The sequence below is a fragment of the Labeo rohita genome, chromosome 14 (assembly GCF_022985175.1).
Source record: "Labeo rohita strain BAU-BD-2019 chromosome 14, IGBB_LRoh.1.0, whole genome shotgun sequence".
NCBI classification, from domain to species: Eukaryota; Metazoa; Chordata; class Actinopteri; order Cypriniformes; family Cyprinidae; genus Labeo; species Labeo rohita.
The window spans coordinates 3,772,392-3,786,949 of record NC_066882.1 but is presented as its reverse complement, the minus strand read 5'-3'; the positions used below and the strand labels follow the sequence as shown (position 1 = coordinate 3,786,949).

Here is a 14,558-nt window from a genome sequence, read left to right as displayed (position 1 = left end):
ACTATAATGTCTAATGGAATAAATGCATTAACTGTGTCATAAATGCCCATTGTAAACACATTTTATTCACATCCAACCATTAATGCAGTAACTTTAACAGGCCTGATAAAAATAGAAACAAATGAGTCAGTTTTGGACAAACAGAGTTTTAAATGTATACACACAGCATAACTAGATTTTAGAGAGAATTGATGAGACATGTTTGAGAATATTTATCTGAAGCTCTAGAGGAAACACATCTGATTGCTGTTTATTTTTCTGGAGAGAGAAAAATCGGAAAATCAGGAGACTTGCAGAAATGTATTTATTTTCATTACCGTGTAGGAGAAACAACTGAGGTACTGAAGCGATTGCATTAGAGGTTTTTCATATGGCAGCGGTCTTATTTTAGTGCCTACATGTATGATATTGAATGAATGGAAAGAAACATCTCTAGGGCTGAGTAGGTCTTTCAGGCAAAAAATGAACACTGGATGAAAAATGGAATAAAGAACAATGGAAGATTGAGTGTTTATTGGTTAATTTACATTACAAAATGCAGAACAAACATTGGTGTTGATGATTCTGAATTGTGAATGCTAAGAATAAGCCATCACCTGAGACGCTGCAGACAGGTAAACACCAGCTCCTGTCTCTTTCTCTCCCGCTTACAGGGCTTTTCTCACTGATAACACACTAGTCTAGCCGTTTCCATTATTCATGCGCTGTTCGTCCGTTTTTACCTGGTGCTTTTGCTGGATAATCCTGTGTATGTAAAGAGAGGCCTGCTGGGATTGGAAGAGGAGATCAATCCCATCCATGTAGTGTGGTATTATGAGTTCTGCATTGACGCTGTCTTTCTGCTAGATTCAGCCTTCGCTTTAGCCAGAGGGACACTTGAAATTTTATTAACAGATTTTGCTCTGGTTTATATCATGGAAAATTGAATCGGACTTTGACCTTGATGGATTGGCACTCATTTCTGGTCTTGGTTCTTTCAGTGAGTTTTGACAGACTTACTCTAAAATATACACAGATTTCTAGTGTTTTTATACCGATTGAATGTAGTTCTGTTTGTACGTTTTCAGATTATATAATTTTTATGTCATGTTTTGTTTTTTGTTTCGGTTTTTCCTTTACTTCATTGGAATGGTACAAAACTTGGTAAACTTGCTGTGAGCACAAAAATGGGAATCGAATTTCATCTAGTTGAAATCTTACTTTTTTTCTTACTTTTTTGGTGATATCAACCTTAAATGTGGAACACAACTTGTTTAGATTTCTGGAAAATGTAGACGTCAAATTAAATTTTAAAATAGTATTTTTCATAATAATAAACTTAAACTTCTATAACCTTTCTAATCTCACTTTTTCTTTGATCTTTTTTAAAAAGAGACCAAACTTAAGTCTGTATTTCAAAGCATTCAAGATTTACCAGTTTAAGTTGGAAATTTCATTTTCAGGTTTATGACAGGTAATACATGGATCATAACTAATCCATATATATATCATTTAGTATAAAATTACCATATAAAAAACATTATTTGACTAAAAAATAGTACAGTCATTTCACTGAAATAAACAAAAACATTAATTTTTGAGATATCAACCTCAAATTTGGAACACAACTTTAGATTTTGATTTTCATGCAGTTTTAGAAAAACAAAAATACTTTATATAAACGTTTAAAGTATTATTTTGGTTTTGGTTTTTAAAAAGAGACCAAACTGAAGTGTTTTAAAGCATTCAAAAAGTTGGAAATTTAATTTTCAGGTTTATGATGGATAATAAATAGATCATGACTATTCTAGAAATATAATTTAGTGTAAAATCACCATAAAATCACTAATATGTATATATATATATATATATATATATATATATATATATATATATATATATGTATATATATAATTGAAATAAAGAAAAACTTTTTTCTTTTTTTTTTTTTTTTTTTTTTTTTTTGAGATATCAACCTCAAATTTGGAACACAACTTGTTTGGATTTATGCCCTTGATTTTCATTTTGGTTTTCAGACCAAACGTAAGTCAAAAATTAAGTAAAACGTAAGTAAAATTTATGTTAAAAATTTCATTTTCAGGTCTATGTTCAAAAAGTGGTTACCAGGTAATAAATGGATCAGAACTATTTGATAAATATAATTTAATCCCTAAAACACAAAATAATAAATAACATTATCGAAACTAAAATATAGTACATTCATATTTTTAAATAAAAAAAATATATATTTAAAATAAAAAAATAAAAAAAAACCTCTCATTTTCTTGTGGGCCACAGATGATTATAGGTTTTCTGTCCTGGTAGGATCATTAGTGTGTTATGTAATTTGGTTTCCACAATGTGGGCAAAGTCTGCACACGTACAGGTTGTTCTTGTGTGGTAAATGTTGACGCTGATTCTTTCCTTCACTGTTTTTTTTTTTGACATTCTGTCCATCTTATTCTCGATCTTGCCACCAACCTCCTCCACGGCATATCTGTGTCTGATTTCTTTTAGAAAACAATCAGGTCATGGTCCTGTTCTGGTGCCACTCAGCTCCACAATAATCAGGTCTCCTATCTGTGCGCGTGTGTTTGAGGAGCCTCAGACAGTTCTGGGAAGACAAACACACACACACATATACGTGCCGGCAGAGGAAATGGCATGATCTGGCATGGATTGACATTACCATCTGGCCGACAGCAGAGGTCTAGAGTCACGTAGCCAGACGTTTGACTTCAGACGTAGCGTTTGGTTCACATTGCAGCGTATGTTTGGACAGAAATCCACATTTGGACTTACTTTAATTGGTGGTCATCAATAGCTTTTAAACTTCGACATTGCACTTGTAGACAAATCTCTTGACTGTTTTTTTTTTTCTTTCTCTAAAAGTGATACTGACAACTAGAGTAATGATGCTGAAAATTCAGCTTTGCATCACAGAAACAAATTCTATTTTAAAGTGTTAAAATAGAAAACCAATATTTTAAATTTTATTCTATCAATCTCTATTCTATTTTTTCTTTTATTTATTGTATATTAAAAAACTTGACCATTTATCACTATTAATTTCTATTCTATTTCTATTCCGTTTTTTTATTTTATTATATAATAAAATTGACCCTTTATCACTATCAATCTCTATTCTATTTATGTTCTAATTTTTCTTTTATTTATTATATATTAAAAACTTGAGTATTTATCACTATTAAACTCTATCCTATTTGTATTCTAATTTTTCTTTTATTTATTATATATTAAAAAACTTGACCCTTTATCACTATCAATTTCTATCCTATTTCTATTCTATTTTTTCTTTTATTATATATTAAAACTTGACCCTTTATCACTATCAATCTCTATTTTATTTCTATTCTAATATTTCATATATTTATTATATATTTTAAAACTTGACCCTCATTCACTATTAATTTCTATTCTATTTCTATTCTAATTTTTTTCTTTTATTTATTATATAATAAAATATTTACCTTTTATCACTTTGAATCTATATTCTATTTCTATTCTGTTTTTTTCTTTTATTTATTATATAATAAAAAATTGACCCTTCATTACTATCAATCTCTATTCTATTTCTATTCTAATTTTTCTTTTATTTATTATATATAAAAAACCTTGACCCTTTATCGCTGTGAATCAGTATTTGAATTCTATTTATTTCTATTCTACTATCTCCCTTTATCACTATGAATTTGTATTTGAATTCTATTTATTATTTCTTTTCTACTATTTACTTCTATTTATTAAACTTATATTTCTATCTACTTTTATTAAAAAGGAACCTTGACCATATATATATATATATAAATTCTTTAAAAAAACAACAACATTAAATCCCAAACTTTTGAACGGCATAGCATATAATAGTATAGTATAGTATAGTATAGTAGTATATAAATACATATATATTATAGTTTTTTATATGAATGGATAACAGTATAAAATGTATTTATTCATAAAGGAATTTGAAAAACACACTACCGTCTAAAAGTGTAGGGTCACATTTAAAACACTTAAAAATACAGAAAAAAACATTAATTATTACCATCTTTAAAAAAAACTACATTTTTATAATACAATTTGTTTCTGTAATGCAAACTTTTTTTCAGCATTTCATTTTTCATATATAAAAAAACCTTTGTAACATAAATATCTTTACTGTCACTTCTGATTAATTTAGTACATTCTTATTGGGAAAAAAAGCGTCTGACGCCTACACTACTCGAATGGTAAAAGATAAACGCTGAAGGAATGGTAACAAGTTTTAGAGAGAGTTCAGTTGACATCAAGAGTGTTTCTAATGCACTTCGTGAGGACTCTCACAGTCTGTCACTGAATGAGAGCTGCTGAGATTGGACTCATTTTGCAGTGCCCTGCCTGACCTGATGTGAACTGGAATATGTCTGAATAGATAAGTTGGTAATAGATTGCCTAGCTGCTCTTCCTGTGAAGTGGCCTGGAATTGCAGATGGTATCAGACACGAAAGAAAGTTATCTTGCCCTGCCTTTGCCGGTTAATCCTAAACAGTTCAGCGAGGGGATATTTCCCTGGATTGCCTCCTCTTTCTCCAGCGCATGTCGCAAACTACAGCACAGAAAGGTCATTTTATCAGATAAGGAGCTTGATAAACAGGCTTTAGGGCTCCAATTAAATGAGTCTTCTGTTATCAGGACCTGCATGAGACGTATGTGTTTTAAACAGAAGAATAGTTTGTCTTTCAGCTCTCTGCTTATAGTGATCTATTGTGGAGATACAGGCCTGTTATTTATTGGAAGCATTAATTTTTGGCAGTGCTCCTGTGATTCTGACAAAAGTGGATTTTAATTAAGCGGCCCTGTTGTATCAGCAGTCAGATGAAACTTTCATGTCTTGTTTTTTTGTGCCAACATTAGCCTACATAAATTCCTCATGCGCTCAGATTTCAGCTTTGGAAAATGGCCAGTATATCTGGCAACAAGTATGTGAAAATGTCACTTATGATAATGCCAAATGTAGTTTATCAATATGTGTAAATTATGTGTTATATAATTTACAGTAACAATATAAATTAAGAGTAAAAACCCTCCCTTCAGTATGGTGCCAGACACAACATTACTGACTGAAGAAGGAAAAACAGACGCATAACATTGAATTATCCCTAGAAACAAAATTATTCACTGAAGAGACATGTGAGTCCCTGTACATTCATTAAACTTCATTACCATGATAACGGTGTCCATTACATTCATTAAACCCCTGAATCAGGCATAAAAATAATAATATATACATACAAATTTTTCATTTTATTTATTATATAAAACCTTGACCCTCTGTAACACTAACACTCTCTATTTCTTTTCTATCTATTTTTTTCTTTTATTTATTATATATTTTTTAAAAATTTCTAATTTCTAAATTCTAATTTTCTCTTTGATTTATTATGTTAAAAACTTGACCCTTTAATCACTATCAATCTTTATTCTATTTCTAATTTTTTCTTTTATTTATGATACATTAAAAAAAACTTGGCTTATCACTATCAGTCTCTATTCTACTTCTATCTATTTTTTATTTTATTTATTATATATAAAAAAAACTTGACCTTTTTTCACTATCAATCTCTATTCTATTTCTATTCTAACTTTTTCTTTTATTTATGATACATTAAAAAAAACTTGACCCTTTATCACTATCAGTCTCTATTCTATTTCTATTCTAATTGTTTTCTTTTATTTATTATGTATTAAAAAACCTGAGCCTTTATCACTGTCAATCTCTTTTCAGATTCTATTCTCATTTTTTCTTTTATTTATTATATATTTTAAAAACAACTTGACCTTTTATCACTATCAATCTCTGTTCTATTTCTATTCTATTTTTATTTACTATATATAAAAAACTTGACCCTTTATCACTATCAATTTCTATTCAGTTTCTATTCTCATTTTTTCTTTTATTTATTATATATTTTAAAAAATGACCCTTTATCACTATCAATCTCTATTTTACTTCTATTCTATTTTTTTATTTTAAATTATTTTATATATTAAAAACTTGACCCTTTATCACTATCAATTTCTATTCAGTTTCTATTTTATTTATTATATATTTTAAAAAATGACCCTTTATTCTATTTTTTACTTCTATTTTTTTATTTTAAATTATTTTATATATTAAAAACTTGAACCTTTATCACTATCAATCTCTATTCTATTTCTATTTTAGTTTTTTTTATTAGACATTTTTAAAAAACTTGATCCTTTATCACTATCAATCTCTATTCTATTTCTGTTTTATCTACTTTCCTTTTATTTATTAAAAAGAAACCTTGTAATGCAAGTGTTGTCTAGCTTTAATAAGTCAATTCTTTTGACGGATGTGATCATCATTTCTTCGCCACTACAATATTTGTCGCTTTGCACTTTTGCGTTTCTTCACTCCAGATGGCCATGGATTGGTGTGACTGTGACTTGCACAGCTAAACAGTGCGTTCTGACTTTAATGATGTCAGGAAACAGTGGAATAGAAGTGAGAATTAACAAATCTCTCTCTCTGTCTTGAGTGTAGATTTGGAGTGGGCAGTTGGGACCAGTATTCCCTCTAGTTTAGTTTTTGCTAAGCAATATCTATTTCTCATGGGGATGGGCACTTATTTTCATTTTGATTTGTTACCAAGTGCTATCAGGATAAAAATATTGATGCCAGTAATTGCTTGAACTGCTTAAACTTGCCAGTATTTCTGTTCGTGGTCAGTTGATTGTAAGGAGAGATTCAGTGTTTCACTTTTAAAAATACTATTCCAAAGTTTAAGGAAATAAGTCTGTTCTGCTCACCAAGACTACATTTATTTGAGAAAAAATACAGTTAAATTGTAAAAAAATATTGCAATATAAAATAACTGCTTTCTATGTGAATATATATTAAAATGTAATTTATTCCTGTGATCAAAGCTGAATTTTCAGCATCATTACTTTAGACTTAAGTGTCACATGATCCTTCAGAAATCATTCTAGTAGGCTGATTTGCTGCTCAAGAAACACCTTTCATATTTTTGTGGAAACAGTGATACATTTCTTCAGGATTCTTTGATGAACAAAGTTCAAAATAACAGCCTTTGTTTGAAATAGAAATCTTTTTAGCATTAAAAATGTATTTACTGTCACTTTTGATCAATTGAATATGTACATGGTATGCATTAATGTAAAGAAAGAAATCATTATAAATCACATCCTCCTAATACAGCGTCAGTATCATAAATGTTAATATTTCAAGACTGATCCGGCCTATCCTACTATTTACGACAGCTTTCTATATTAGTCATCAAATGCAGGGCCGTTCCTTTCTTTATTTACCTATTTATCATTCGGCTGTTATTTTGTTTATTGCTTCTGTGAACTTCTGTTCTAGGATGTGTCGCAATTTAATCAGCTCTGCATATTTCCGTGCATGACATTTCTGACAGATTCAGTTCCGTACTGAAAATCAATGCACGTCGAAATGGACTCCAGTTGAAATGCCATCTATTTTTCAGGAAATGAACGGTTTCAGAGTCTGCCGTTTTTAGTCTAGTCTGCAGCAGCAGGAGCATCAGAAGCGTGCATCCCAACAGTGGGATCATGCACATATCACTGTCAAAAAAATCCTGTATTTGTGATGAACTTGAACATATTTTGTCACTGTTGGCTGGTCATTTCTTTGCTCTGGTTGCTGTGGTTACTCCAGTTCCTCGGCTCTTCATGACTGAGCTAATGGTACGACTCAGATCTGAATTCATAGGCATTTTAAGCTGCTGCCAATTTCATACGTCAGTGAGCGTGGAGAAGCGCCGATGCCTTGAAAGTTGTCGCTGTGGCTCACCCGTCTGGATCTGTCTGTCACGTTTGCTGATCGCATTGTTGTTACACTTATTGGAAATCCTGCTCCAGATGTTTACCGCTGGATGAAGTCTAGGTGCAAACCCCATGGCTCGGGAACTAGGAGAACTTTGTGTCTCCTGGCTAACAGCCAAATATTGTGCAAATTAAAAAGTCATATAAATAATGCAAACAGCATGCATACATTTATTAGGAGATTTATTGCTTAATAAATTAGAGCAAGACCATCAAAGCAAACAGTGCAGATGGCACAACAAGCAGACAGGTGGTGATTTAGAGATTATCGCAGTTATGAAATGATATTTCAATGGCATGTCATTAAAATGCAAGTATTAAAAATTAGGTTAATATAACGTGTAAATATTCGGTTTGTCACATAAAGCAAGTACAAGCAGAAAAAACACCAGCTGGATAAATGTTTTAATAAACCACAATGCAATATACAGTGGCATTTATGCGAATAAAACTTTCATATATATAGTATTTATGTCATTTCATGTATATGGGGAATAAGGAATACTTTTGTTCAAGAAGGATGCTTTAAATGAATCAAATGTGATGGTAAACATATTAATAATGTTACAAAAGATACATACAATACCAGTCAAAAGTTTTCAAACAGTAAGATTTTTAATGTTTTTATTCCTGTGATTTCGAAGCTGAATTTTTATCATCATTACTCCAGATCCTTCAGAATCAGTATCAGTATCATTATCTGATATTCTGATTTGCTGCTCAAAAAACATTTATTATAACTATGTAACTATGTAAAAGTAACTGAGTAGATTTTTTTTTCAGGTTTCTTTGATGAATAGAAAGTTCAGAAGAACAGCATTTATCTGAAATAGAAATCTTTTATACATTATAAATGATTTTGTCATGACTTTTGATCAATTTAAAGCATCCTTGCTAAATAAAAGTATTAATTTCTATAATTTCTTATAGAAATTAATTAATTTCTATAATAAACAAATAATACAATTAAACTGCCTTAAAGTTTTAGTCTTTGAAATGCTGATCTTTGGATCTTTCTATTCATCAAAAAAAAAAAAAAAAAAAAAATATAATAATAATAATAATAATAATAATAATAAATGTTTCTTGAACAGCAAATCAGCATATTAGAATGATTTCTGAAAGATCATGTGACACTGAAGCCTGGAATAATGATGCTAAAATTTCAGCTTTGAAATTACAAATATAAATTGCATTTTAAAATATATTCATATAGAAAACTGTTATTTTAAATATTAAAAATATTTCAAAATTTTACTGTTTTTGCTGTACTTTGGATCAAATAAATGCAGGCTCGGTGAGCAAAAGAGACTTAAAAAAAAAAAACTTAAAAATCTTACTGTTCAAAAAGTTTTGACTGGTACTGTATTTTAAATAAATGGTGTGAATTTGAATGTTAAGTTAATCAAAGAATTGATTCAACATTGATACATAATACGATAATAACAGTAATTGCTGCTGAAAATTCAGTGTTGCATCACACAAATAAATTATATATTAAAACATACAAACAAACAAACTGGTATTTTAAATTGTAATAATATTTTACACTATCTTTGTTTTTACTCTGAGAATATGATTTTTAAAAACCTTTGAACAGTATTGTACACTTTAAAAATGTATATGTGACCCAGGACCACAAAACCAGTCTTAAGTAGCATGGGCATATTTGTAGCAATAGGCAACAATATATTGTATAGGTTGAAATTATTAATTTTTCTTTTATGCCAAAAATCATTAGAATATTATGTAAAGATCATGTTCCATGAAGATATTTAGTAAATTTCCTATCATAACTGTATCAAAACCTAATTTTTGATTAGTAATATGCATTGCTAAAAACTTCATTTGGACAACTTTAAAGGCGATTTTCTCAATCTTTTCATTTTTTTGCACCCTCAGATTCCAGATTTTCAAACAGTTGGATCTCGGCCATATTTCAAATAGTTTATGTTGTGTAATAAACATACACTGAAGTTTCAGCCTTCTTGTCATTTAGAAAAGTAAAGGCAACTGCTGTAGACCACAGTTTAAACGTGTTTTCTGTGAAGGCAACAAAACATTGCTACTTTTAAAACCGATGGCTTCCTGAAATACATTCCATGGGTTAAAACAAACCCTGTGGTGCTGCTGTCTCTCCCATCAGTCTTCAGGGTCTGTTTAGTGACTAGCACTGCAGTGCCCTGATGTCCGGCACACATAATTAAGAATGAAGTTGTCAGAATGAGTGATGCAGATCCTGCCTCTGTGTGTGTGTGTGTGTGTGTGTGTGTGAGAGACCCAAAGATGATGTTCATGTAAATTAATGAGCTCTGCCTCTAATCCGGCCAGCTAATGTCTAGACTGGATGTACCAGCATGATCAAGACATTATTACTGCAGTGTATTGGGGAGTATTGTATGTTTGCACTAGATCATGTTAATTTGACAGATGTCTCTGGCTGTTCAGGGCCAACAGTACATTTACAAAGCACCAATGTGGCAGCAATTTTGAGTTCTGCTTCATTGAAAACCTGTTGCATGTTTCCTTTCTAAATCCCGGAACATTGGTGAGGTTTCGAGAGATTTTCTTTTGTGTGTTTTCCTTTTTTTCAGGTAAATTTCATGCCCAATTGCTCTGCAGGAATTGACTTTAGTTTGCTTGTTTATGAATAGAGATTGTAATGAATTTTTTTTTTTTTTTTTGTACTGGAAGAAAAGGGGGTTCATGGCTCAAGCAATCGCAGGGCAATGTGTTTTGCTTCAGTAATTTACCAAAGCAAGAGGTTGTACTGTAGATGCACAAATGCACAGGTTTTTTTTTCTGGCTGGTTTCAATCCATTTCATGAGGTTACAATTTTAAAGATGCTTAAATCCAGAAGATGTTGAGATTTCCAGAGGATTTCTGTACAGTTATAATATAGCATCGTCATATGAATTTTAAATTTAAAGTGTCGAAGATAACAGGGCTTTAATATATATATAATATTTATTATATATAAAAAATATACCTTTTATGCTTTTTTTGTAAGAAGTATGAAAGGATTTGTTTCCAAGACTATTCCAGTATCAGTGTGCATTTTTCAGTGCAACACCTTGCAGAAAATTTCTAATACAGCCTGTGTCAAAAATATATGGAAGCCCATTTTAAAAAAGAAAGGGTAATTGTGATTTATCTCACAATTCTGACTTTTTCCCTCAGAATTGTGATATAAACTCACAATGGTGATCTGTAATGTCAGAATTGCATGATAGAAACTCACAATTCTGAGAAATAAAGTTGCAACTGAGAAATAAATTCACAATTCTAAGTAATGTTTAGAATTGCAAGAAAAAACTCAGAATTGCAAGAAAAAAAAAGAATTTTGACATTTGAACTTGAAATTCTAAGAAATAAGGTCACAGTTCTAAGAAATGTTCAGAATTGCCAGAAAAAAGACTCGCAATTCTAAGAAATAAAGTCCCAATCCTGAGAAATAAAGTTGTAATTCTGAGAAGTGAAGTTTGTGAGAATTTTAAGATTTCAACTTGTAATTCTAAGTTTTACATGAAGTGCACAGGTTTTTTTCTGGCTGGTTGCAAACCATTTTATGAGGCTACAATTTTAAAGATGCTTAAATCCAGAAGATGTTTTGTTTTCGAGAGGATTTCTGTGCTGAATATTTGATTGTTCTATATAAAAATAATTATAAAATTCTACAAACACCTTCAGGAAAAATACGAAACTGTCAATGGGGAGGCGTCTTTTCAAAATTTACTAATATGTACACTTTATGTACTAATATGGGCTTTTAAAGTACTAATATTTATCTTTAAGCTGCTAATATGTATAATTTAGGGGTAAATAAGATACAAAGATGTACTTCTTAGCTTTTGTACCTTAGGATACTGCACTGCAACAGCTTTGTACCTTCTTTTCTGCAAGTGCAGAATGTAGATATCTGTAAAGGCTTGTTTTACATGAAGTGGCTTAAAACAGGAAGTTGGGCCTGGACATATTGCTTTATCTCAGTAACCCTCCTGTTCATGCATTTTAATGCATCTGCCAGAACTTTTATCTGAAGTGACTTTCATTTACGGTATACATTTTATCACTCCTTGCATTTCCTGGGATTCTGACCTTTGCACCATTCTTCACAGTTTGAACTACATGTATATGAGTTTTTGAATGGAAATTTTAAATGATTTTTAAAAAACAAATCTGCTTGCTATCACTGGTCATTGAAAAGGGGAGAGAACTTCTTATTTCAGAAAGCATTTGATTGGATGAAAAGAGTGAGTGCAAGATGAGTCATAAGTCTTGTAGACTGAAAGTACATTTTGAATGAATGAAATGAAAATAAACAAAAAGACGGCATCTTTGTTTTGTTCATCAATCTGAATCATATCCAGATGAAGTCTTTCTTGCAGTTGTCATTAATAATGTCAGAATTGCATGATAGAAACTCACAAGTTTGAGAAATAAAGTTGCAATTCTGAGAAAAAGTCACAATTTGGAGAAATAAAGGTGCAATGCTAAGAAATAAAGTCCCAATTCTAAAAAATAAGTTGCAATTTTGAGAAATAAAGTTGCAATTCTGAGAAATAAGTCCAGAATTGTGAGAAAAAAAACCCCACAGAATTGTGAATTAGAACTTGCAATTCTAAGAAATAAAGTCACAATTTTAAAAATGTGATTTCTTTGTTTTGGTACGTTGCATATTTAGATATTCATAAAACAGAATATTCTGGGGGTCATTAAATATTTGTGAAAATTATTTTTAAAAAATGCTGGAAGTGGCTGGCAACTTAAAGAAAAAACATACTATCTGGCCTCAAAAAACTAAATTTTGACATTTAAATCTGTGCTGTTTTTGTCACTCACCACTAGCAGTAGGTGCTGTAAAGATTGTGCCCTTGTTAAATAAACATTTTTAATATTTGTGAAAAGACCAACAATAACTCTTCTGTCAAATCAAGTGTACATATCAGAGGCATTCATAAAGTGGCTTTATATGATAGTTCCTTGAGCTATTGCTTGAGCATTCATCTAAAAGCTTATAAAGAGATGAATATGAGATTGTGACAGTGTCATTGAAACAGTGTCCTGGTTTCTTTTGTCCTTACAGGTATTCAGTTCTTCACAATGGAAACCACACTGAACAGGAGAAACTGTCAATACAGAACGACACAGAGTCCCAGGAGTCATGTTTCTGACACAGGCCGTTCTCTAATGAGGAGCTTCACTGGAAGGTGCCATTTCTTACCGCCCTGCCTGCAGCTCAGACCCGACCAGAGCCTTTCAGGAGTCGAGTACAGGGAGCTGGACTGAACTGTTTGCTCAAAGAGCTGCTGAACAATGAAGGAAAGAACAATGTTGCCAAAGGTGTCTGGTCTGTATTTTAGAATACGAATTTCCATTGCAAAGGAATGTTGCTAAGGTTTTTCCCAACGCGTTTGGTTCCTTTTTGGTTCTCCTGGGAATACAACTTCCAAACCAAAAACACAACTTTCAAGCTTTATCCAGAGAGGCTTTTTTTTCTGCTCTGCAGTCAGGATAACGCTTCCTGAAGGTACGGCACAAATGCTGAATAGCTAAGATGACACTTTATTAAAAGAAAGATTTATTTTTGTTCCGTAAATGAATAAGTAAATTCACACCACAGTATTAAGAGGTAGAGCTGGCAGCATTGCTAAGCGATTTCTCCAATTTTTTAGTTTTTAATCGTTTCATTAATTTCTTAAATCAACAGTTATAGCAGTGTCACATGAATTTAAATTTAAAGCGTCGAAGACAACAGGCCTTTAATAAACATATATATAATATTTGTTATACATAAAATATTTACCCTTTATGTTTTTTTTCTAAGAAGTATGAAAGGATTTGTTTCCAAGACTATAACAGCATCTATGTGCACATTTTTTAAGTACAACACAAATAATGTTGCAGAACATTTCTAATACATCCTATTTAAAAAAAAAATATATGGAAGCCCATTTCCGCCACTAAATAAAACATTTTTTAAAGAAAGGGTAATTGTGACTTATCTCACAATTATGACTTTGTTTCTCAGAATTGTGTGATATAAGTCCGCAGTTGTGATTTATGTCAGAATTGCATGATATAAACTCAATTCTGAGGAATAAAGTCGCAATTCTGAGGTGTAAAGTTGTATTTCTAAGAAATAAAGTCACAATTCTGAGAAATAAAGTTGAAATTCTGAGAAATAAATTCAGAATTGCAAGAATAAAGCTCAGAATTGTGCGATTTCAATTTGTAATTCTAAGAAATAGTCACAATTCTAAGAAATATTCAGCACTGCCAGAAAAAACTCAGAACTGCAAGATTTCAACTCGCAATTCTGTGAAATAAAGTTGCAATTCTGTGAAATAAAGTTGCAGTTCTGAGAAATAAAGTTGTATTTTTAAGAAATAGTCGCAATTCTAAGAAATAAAGTTATTTCTAAGAAATAAAGTTGCAATTCTGAGAAATAAAGTTGAAGTTCTAAAAAATAAAGTCGCAATTCTGAGAAATAAAGTTGCAATTCTCAGAAATAAATTCAGAATTGCAAGAATAAACCTCAGAATTGTGCGATTTCAATTTGTAATTCTAAGAAATAGTCACAATTCTAAAAAATATTCAGAATTGCCAGAAAAAACTCAGAACTGCAAGATTTCAACTCGCAATTCTGCGAAATAAAGTTGCAATTCTGTGAAATAGTTGTATTTCT

At 30.9% G+C, this 14,558-nt stretch overlaps 1 protein-coding gene across 2 annotated transcripts in view; it reads left to right on the top strand.

Moving 5' to 3' along the window:
* The window catches only part of htr4 (5-hydroxytryptamine receptor 4), a 136,636-nt gene extending 122,078 nt beyond the window's left edge, over positions 1 to 14,558 (top strand). For both annotated transcript variants that reach the window (XM_051128357.1, XM_051128358.1), the window contains one exon: positions 12,957 to 14,558. In XM_051128357.1, coding sequence (XP_050984314.1) covers positions 12,957 to 13,044 — 88 coding nt within the window. In that variant the 3' untranslated portion in view covers positions 13,045 to 14,558. The remainder of the gene's footprint in view (positions 1 to 12,956) is intronic.